Source organism: Bactrocera neohumeralis, chromosome 4 (assembly GCF_024586455.1).
Source record: "Bactrocera neohumeralis isolate Rockhampton chromosome 4, APGP_CSIRO_Bneo_wtdbg2-racon-allhic-juicebox.fasta_v2, whole genome shotgun sequence".
Lineage (NCBI taxonomy): Eukaryota > Metazoa > Arthropoda > Insecta > Diptera > Tephritidae > Bactrocera > Bactrocera neohumeralis.
In genome coordinates this window covers 54365959-54375481 of record NC_065921.1, presented here as the reverse complement: position 1 = coordinate 54375481, position 9523 = coordinate 54365959, and the positions used below count along the sequence as shown (strand labels likewise).

Here is a 9523-nt window from a genome sequence, read left to right as displayed (position 1 = left end):
GGGCTGAACGCCGTAGTGAGCACTCTGCAACGGCTGCAAAGACTTCTAGACGATTAATCCGCCTAGGGGGGCCGGGATGTTTATGCGACCTCTCATCTTGCGATATTTTGCTACGCCGCACATATCATCCTGGCAGCTCTCATCGCACAAAACCCACACACAACACAACAAAAGGTCATACCACCCAATGTAACCCAACATATCATCCACACAACCACAGCTACACATCATACCAACCACACTACACACCAACACATCGTTTTTTCACCACCCACAACCGATACAAAAGGATTGGTCAGATGGGAATAAGTATCTTTTTTCGTTTTACCCGTGACCTCTAAGGTTTTCGCTATAATCGAGACGTTCGTTGACGCAACGCTGTGTACACACACACTAGTGAACTAAAACTTTAAACATTTTAAACTTTAAACAATTTTCACATTGTTAACTGAACCAAAGTGCCAATAATTGTTGTGTAAAGAAAATAATACTTTGTAAAAATCGATAAGCATTGAAAAAAGAAATAAAGAAGTAAAAATAAAAGGAATTCGTTTGAAAAGGAAATATTCAACCAATTTCGAATTGTGATTTTAGTGAATTTCCAAGGTGCAAGTGCAAGTGAGTATATCACCGACATCCGGGTGAACACAAGGTTTACAACTAAACAGGAGGATATGCAGTATAAAGGCAAACACGGTGAGTGAGTTATCAATAGTTATACAAAATATCAAAAACAAAGCTGACGAAATTAGAATATGTTGTAAGGACGATGTAGGGATTGACATGAGTAACATGGACAGTCTTTTAGTGAACACAATTAAAGATAGACACAGGGGACATTACTAGACAAAATTTACGAGGAACATGACCTTTTTAAAAAAACCAAACTCGCATATGGACAGTACGGACAATACAATAATAATAAAAAATATTATAATAATAGTAATGACAAATATATAGGCAAAGATGATAGACCGGGTCAATTTAGACTAAATTACCAACAGAAAGGAAATAGAGATAATAATTCTCACCAATATGGGCAAAGGTTCCCAACATATAAAGGTTACAGGGATAATAATTCAGATAGAGAAAGGAAAAATATAAATTAAAACCAATTAAGGCTAGATAAATAAATAAATAAAAGACAAATCAAGATCAAGAGAGATCCCGAATAGCAGGACAGCCTAGCAGTAGTAGTAGCCAAAATCGCTTGCAAACGTCTAGGCAAAGCTATGGAGAACTTGAAGATTATAGAGAAGATAATTAATCAATTTTTCTACAAGGAAGCCCCGGAGAGCTTACCAAGAATAGTAATAACAATTAAAAATAAAAAATGAATTGAGCGAATTTCAAAAAATTCCACTTAAAAATAATATAACAATCAGAACAGTACCAAGCAAGGAAACAATTACCCATGAAGTGCATACGAAAGCACCAAAAGAATTAAATTTACCTCAAAACGCATATATAACAGGGCGATCGACATCATTAAAAAATAGGAAATATAATGTCATAATAGGAATTGGTTTATTAAATTATTTAAACACGATGATAAATCTAATAGATTGAAAAATTTCACTAAATAAAAAAGAATCAGAATTTTTAAATAAACCATTCAATTTCAGTGAAATATGTATCCTAGAAGCAACAAATGAGAAATTAAAAGAAATTCAGTTAGATCATCTATGTAAATATAGAAGATTTTGAGAAATCACGAAATTATTGAAAAAATTCTAAAATTTTTTATTTAAAGAAGGAGAAAAATAACAAGTACTACGGAAATTCAACACGAAATAAAAACTACTACAGAAGACCAAATAAATTCTAAATTATATAGATATCCACCCCAGCATGAAGAAGAAGTTAGAAAACAAGTCAGAGAAATGGAGGAACAAGGAATTATAAGGAAAAGTAATTATCGATATTCCAGCCCTTTAATAGTAATTCCAAAGAAAATGGATAATTCAGGAAAAAGAAAGTACAGGATAGTAATCGATTATTGAGAGAGGTAACTATAGATGATAAATATCTTCTTCCAAATATTGATTCAATTTTAGATAAATTGAGACGAGCCCAATATTTTACTCATTGGCGAACGCAGGAAAAAAAATTTGGGGGGGGGGGGGGGGGGGTTTTAGGTAAAAAGACAAGGTTCCATTATTTTATTCACAAATTGAAGTCTAATCTTCTTTTATTTTCAGCGTTCACTTGAAGCGACAGATATAGGGATTGTTGCTCCAATCTTTAAAAAACGATGTACTGTTTTGAAAATTTTTGCATCGCAACAATTCAACGCGTCTAAAAAAGTTTTGGATCTTTTTGTTTGATTTAACCAGTTCCTGAAAATATATTCAAAATTTTAGTTAGAAAATATAATCTGAAGAAAAGATTTTTAACCTTTTCCACATTCTAAATTCAGCGCGATCTTCTACATCAGCGGACCATTGCTTTTCTAAAACACGAACAGTCTCCTGCATTTTTATTTTCAGCGTTCACTTGAAGCGACAGATATAGGGATTGTTGCTCCAATCTTTAAAAAACGATGTACTGATTTGAAAATTTTTGCATCGCAACAATTCAACGCGTCTAAAAAAGTTTTGGATCTCTTTGTTTGATTTAACCAGTTCCTGAAAATATATTCAAAATTTTAGTTAGAAAATATAATCTGAAGAAAAGATTTTTAACCTTTTCACATCCTAAATTCAGCGCGATCTTCTACATCAGCGGACCATTGCTTTTCTAAAACACGAACAGTCTCCTGCATCTCAATAACGTCAAGATTTATGCATTTATTTGGCAAAATGTTTTCAATTTTGGAAAGCAGCTCTCGATGTTTTAAAAATCGTTCATTGATTTGGTCCAAAAAATTATCTAAAAACGGTATATAAATTGATCTGCAGTAATATTCTTCCGGTTCGCCTTCATAATTGTCGCGATTAGTTTGCCGTTTCGCCAAACGCGGAATTTTGATTTCTAAATCTAATTCTGCGGCTATTGTTTTAACTGATTCAAAAGTTAGTTTAAACGATTGTTCAGAATCCTTACGCATTTCACTAATTTCAGCATACAAATTATTTGCATAAGCAACGCAGCTGCTCAAATCACGATCTATTTGCTGAAAACATAGGCTTATGTTTTTTGATAATGCAAAAATTGGCTTTAGTACGCACGTACGCACATAATTCATTTGTTCTATTCTCATTCACGCTCTAATCATTAGTGACAAGTGTTGCCGCGAGCTAAAAAAATTAAGTATATGTTGCCAAGCAAAAAAAGTATCAAAAAGTATCAAAATCACAACCGTTGTTTTAAAAATTTTCATTTGAAAAACAAATAATAAGTAAAGTTGTGTATCTAATTCAGACCAGTTTTTTCTGGTTGTTTTTATTAAAAATATAGACATTTTAGTTAAGACACTCAAGTATTTTTTTGCAAATAGCATAATTTTTTTTAATTTAAATTTATTTCACAACAGTTTGCTCATGGAACGAAAACTGAAAGTCATAATAAATGAGTTTTTATTTTTCCTGTATTATGATTAACAATAAACTCTAAAAAAAATAATAGAAACTTTATTGGTGACTTTTCAGTTCAGAACTAATTTTCAAAAGAAGTCCATTTTCGACTCACAATTCCCCTTAAATCTAAAAAAATCCAGTTCAGCAGCCACAGAGTTATAAGGCATCATCTCATTACTCATAACTCATTACTTTGAAGCAAATTAAAAAAATGTCTCTGTCCAGATTATATTTTTCTGGGTTTTTTAATTGGCCTACATTCCCACCACTTTTTAATACTATACAGAAACAATAGGTTTGTTAACACCCCAAAACCCCCCCCTGCGTTCGCCCCTGATTTTACTACTCTAGACTTAGCAATTGTACAATACAATCAATTAGAGATATTTTCAAGGTATTAGAATCAAAAAATTTAAAAATACAAATGGATAAATGTAATTTTTTGAAAAAAAGAAACAGAATTTTTGGGACATATTCTAACAACAGATAGTATCAAGCCTAATCCAAATAAAATCAAAGTAATAGAAGAATTAGAATTACCAAAAACGGAAAAACAGATTAAGAGCTTTTTAGGTATAACAGGTCATTATAGAAAATGTGTTAAGGACTATGCAAAGGTACTACAACCAATTACAATATATCTAAAAAAGGAGTCTGAATTAATATTAAGATCCTTCATATATAAAATTCGAAAAACTTAAACGATTATTCAGTTCTTACCCAAATTTATGGTATCCAAATTTACTTTAACTACAGATGCATCAAATTATGCAATAGGAGCATTTATATCTCAAGAAGAACACCCAATATGTTATGCATCAAGAACCTTAAATAAACACTGTTTTTGTCACATAAACTTTTTTATGATTTTTATTTATGTTGGTGTATGCTCAATAAAAATATATAACAGTTTCTTGCTATCACATCCAGTTTTCTTGTGACAGCTACATATTCATTTCTGACCTTATATAGGTTTCTTTGTTTACATAACTGCATTTAGTCGACTGTGTAACTATTGTGTTTTCTAAATTACATTTTATTTACATTAGTTAGATCGTAAATATGCCACGAAAGTGTTTGAACAACCCGGCCAATTTTTGTTATGTGTGTGGAGAATTAACTTTTACATCTCAGCGTCGAAATTTCACATCACTAATTGAACAGTGCTATTTAGACCATTTTGGTTTTCCTGTGAGGAATCAAAACAAATCCTGGGTTCCACATAAATGTTGTGTAACGTGTGTGAGGCTTCTATTAGGTTGGGCTATACAAGAACCTAGACATTTGTCATTTGCTATACCAATAATTTAGACGGAACCAAAGGATCATGTAAGTGATTGTTATTTTTGTTTGACTACTTACTACTTACTACCAAATCCAAACACACTATCCAGTATCCAAACTTGCCTTCGGCCAAGAGAATGAATGATCAGGAAAAACTAGCCTGGAAATGTTTTGTGAATGTTGCTCAAAATTTTCTAGGTAACCATAAAGCGGAAAATTACAAAGATTTAAGAAATGAACTTATGATATCAGTTAAATCTTTGGGGTGTAATATGTCCTTGAAAATACATATGCTGGACTCTCATCTGGATTTCTTTCCGTCAAATTTGGATGCTGTGGGTGACGAAAAAGGTGAGAGGTTCCATCAAGACATTTCCTTAATGAAGAAGCGTTATCAAAGGAAATGGAGTCCAGGAATGCTAGCAGACTGTTGTTGGGACCTACCGGAAGCCAAATATTTAAGAAAATCATAAGTATCTTTTAGATATTAGGAAATAATTCTGTAAGTGTGGCTGAATTTTGTACTTTTTACAAAAATATATGTTTTGATGTCACAAGAAAACATGATGTGTACAATTTTTTTTATTGATATACATATTATTATTTGGTGGCCCTAGTATAATCAAAATTTGATATAAATTTTCATGTGACAAACAAAAATTACAAATTTGTTGACCAGTGTTATTTGGAGCGTAAACTACTTTAAACCATGCTCATACGGTAAAATTTAAGATCGTAACAGATAATCAACCAATTAAATATTTACATTAAAAATATAGAGGGAAAGACATGTCACCAAAACATCAACGATGGTTGTTAAAATTAGGTGAATGTCAATTTGACATCGAATATATTAAAGGAAAAGAAAACAGAGTAGCATATTTTCTTAGCAGAATACAGGATAATGAAGATGTGATAAAAGAAAATGAGGATGAAAATACCGATGAAATTTCAGAGCATGACCTATGTTAACAATTTAGACCAATGCAAACAATACATTCAGCAGAAGAAAATTTACAAGATCATTTTTATATCAAGGAGGAGATAGTTAATAAATATAAAACTCAAATTATTTTCACAAACAACAAGACAGAAGAACTAAATAGAAACATGGAAAGAGAATTATTTTTATTTCAGAGTATGATTTCGATAGATTGAGTAAAATATTTAAAAAATATATAACAACCCATCGGGATATGGTAGACATTGGTAAGCGAGCAAGGTAAACGATGCAGCATGATTGTATCGCTTACTCCGACCGATGAAAATTAACACGGTGATGTCCTACGAAAAGTAACAGATCACCTCTTTCGCTTACCATAGGGACGAAGAATTCTTCGATGCCAAAGTTAACGAAGAATTCTTCGATGCCAAAGTTAACGGAGAATTCTGCTATGCCACAGTTAACGAAGAATTCTTTGATGCCATAGTAAACGAAGAATTCTTCCATGCCACAGTTACAAAAACAAAAACTCACCTTATAGGCCATTTACACTTTTTGTTTAAAAGAAAAATGCACTAGATTCAATACAATCTTTATAAAGGTTTTATTTTATGCGAAATGCACTTAAAACTTGTTATAACAAAATGTGTTTAACTGAACTGAATTATTACAAATTGAAATAGTTTAAAAAAGTTAAAAACATATAACATATACATATATAAAATGATCAAAGGTTGAAAACAGCAGGTTTTAAAAAACGTTAAATATATATACAGGCTGGTAACTAGCGGAAAGAACCGGGATGCTGCGAAAGCGGAGATGTTGGTTGAACGACGTCGTAACGAAAAAAGGTGCGCGAAATCCCTTCTCGTTCCTTTTTGTTCTAATTGGTATGCTGGATGGTGTCGTCGCTTTTTATTCTAAGTTTAAACACAAAAATAAACCAAATTTTTATATAAAATAGCAGCTCACCTGATCACGACCAACTTTTTGATTGATGATTTGACGAAAAAATGAAAAAAATTTCTAATAAATTTTATTCCATCAATTTGTATTTGTCGTTTTTCATGTACTTACTTGACTTGTAAATATGAACACAGTAGAATTTAGCCGTATAGCTTACTTTTATGCATTACCTGGTATCGGAGAATTCTACTTCGAATTTTCTTCGAAGTATTCTTTAAAGAAAAATGTAAGCGGTGAACCATTATCCCGCTGGGAAAAGAAAAGTAGGAATTTATTCAGAATTATCTGAGTGACAGTACAATATAGTGCAAGAGAAACTTATAGAAATGTTTTCAAATGATAAAGTATTAGAATTTATAAAGAGCACAATGAGAGCACAGGATATAGAAACAGAAGTGGAAGCTGTTAAGCGAATTTCGTTGTATTACATTAGAGAAAGTATGCATTCGGGCATACAAGAAACATATAATCAACTTAGAAATAAAATTTATTATCCGAAATTAGGAGAGTTAATACAAATAGTAATTAACCAATGCGAAACATGTCAAGAAGTAAAATATGATAGGAGACCTATTATCACATACAGAAACGCCTACGAAGATTAATGAAATAATCCACATAGACACCTACATATGTAATAAAAGGATTCCATTTTTTAACAATTATAGACAAACTTTCCAAATATGGAGTAGCATATCCTTTAACTGATAATAATCACATTACATTCATCGAACACTTGGAAGACTATTTAACCAAAATAGGACAACCGAAAAAAATGGTAGCTGAAAATTAATTTATTGTTACAAGAATTAGGGAATTTTTAAATTATGAAAATATTAATCAAACCCAACAGTCATACGGCTAATGTCTGTATTAGTTTCCATAATACAATTTCAGAAAAATTTAGAATGTTATATAAATTAAATAAAAATGTATCAGTTAAGCAGCTAATTCAAAAAGCTATTAGGAATTATAATGATAGATTTCATTCTACAATAAAATTCACACCCAACGAGGCACATAAGAATAAAGTAGATAAAGAGATAGTAAGAGAAAATTTAGAACAGCAAAAAGAAAAGACAATCAACAAACTGAATAGGAACAGCGAAGACTATACAGAACAAATAACGGGAGGATTTATAAAAAGTTATAAAGCAGTTTGGCACAAGGAACAGCCTAAATATAGAAAAAAAACTTAGAAAAACTACATACTAGTAATATAAAAAGACCTTTAAAAATTACAGATTTGAATAATGTTGACGGTAATAATTTAAATGACACAACATTGTGACGGGACAATGGTTTTGACAGAAATAAAGGAACAAAATGGATTCATAGATTTACAGATTAGAGATCAGGCAATATCAAAAGATAGCGGTATAGTACTACATATGATTGACGTTCAGCAATTAGAAAATATTATTAATGCCATGACCGATAATAATATATAATTTTGATGAAGTTAGAGAATAAAGAAATACTACAAAAAGAGTTGTTAGATATAAGGAATAAACTACTGACACTTATGCCAGTTAGAGCTTGAAATAAAAGAGGATTGATTAATGCAATTGGCAGTATGTCAAAATGGCTTTTTGGAATAATGGACGAAGATGACAGACAAAATATACAAACATATCTTATACAAACGAATGACTCATTTAAGGAACAAATTAAAATAAATTATTATTGCGCATCAGCTATTGAACATTTAAAAGAAATTGTTAAATGTGACTGTACAAATGAGCATCCTCCCCCAGGCATCCACACACACACCACACGATCACATCACATCAACTTCACAACATTGACACGCACCTTCATCATACCCACGTCACAAACCACCAAAGCTTACATTCCAGTACACACCAACCACCCACATCACACCAGCTGATTCCACACACAAAAGGAGATCAGCAACTCACTTCGCGTTCGAACTGATCAGCAACTGACTTCGCGTTCGAACTCATCAGCAACTCACTTCGCTTTTTCGATCTCAGCAGCGACCACGCGTGTGCAAACAGTGTTTACCGAGCAACATCAGTTTTATTTCTCGAATTTTCATCAGCGTTTGTTTCCGAATTTTCATCATCCGTTTTTTCCCGAATTTTCATCATCGAGCAGCGACCACGCGTGTGCAAACAGTGTTTACCGAGCAACATCAGTTTTATTTCTCGAATTTTCATCAGCGTTTGTTCCCGAATTTTCATCATCAGTTTATTTCCCGATTTTTCGCCAGCGAGCGGCATCAGCAGTTTATTTCCCGATCTTTAGCCATCGAGCGGCATCAGCGTTTTTTCCCGAATTTTCATCATCGAGCAGCATAAGCGTTTTTCTTCCGAGTTTCGCCATTTTCATCCAGTTTCGGAATTATAAAAATTTGATTATTAAAGTTTCCTCTGTACTTTTATAAAGTGAAATACATTTTATACAATATTAATAACATTTTTCATTTATTAAACAAATCTTGTGGTGATAAAGAAGAAGTTTCCTCTGTACTTTTATAAAGTGAAATACATTTTATACAATATTAATAACATTTTTCATCTGGCAACCCTTCTCCGGCTCAGCTGTGAATTTGGTGCTCTGGCGAATTTATTTAATTTATATTTATAAAATCTTTATTGTGCAAATTTCTGTATTAAGTGATCTTTTAAGATAAGTATCAGTGTTATATTGTGCTAGTGAAGCAATTGCTTTTACTTTAATTCTGTCCTGGCTAATTTTAATTTATTGTGCCGAGTCATTTTCAATTTGTTTTTGCTGCTACATTTTAAATAGTGCAATTGTTAGTGTTAATTTATATTGCTTACTT

General features: G+C 31.9%; 1 protein-coding gene across 1 annotated transcript; it reads right to left on the bottom strand.

Annotated features, from left to right (window-relative positions):
* Positions 1-2308: 2308 nt before the first annotated feature.
* LOC126755764 (uncharacterized) lies at positions 2309-3218 on the bottom strand (the record flags this gene model as incomplete). The annotated part of the gene is made up of 3 exons (XM_050468501.1): positions 2699-3218; positions 2398-2471; positions 2309-2339 (listed from the first exon to the last, which is right to left on the bottom strand). Coding segments are annotated over exons 1-3 (609 nt in total), but the record flags the coding sequence as incomplete, so codon positions are not given.
* Positions 3219-9523: the final 6305 nt, after the last annotated feature.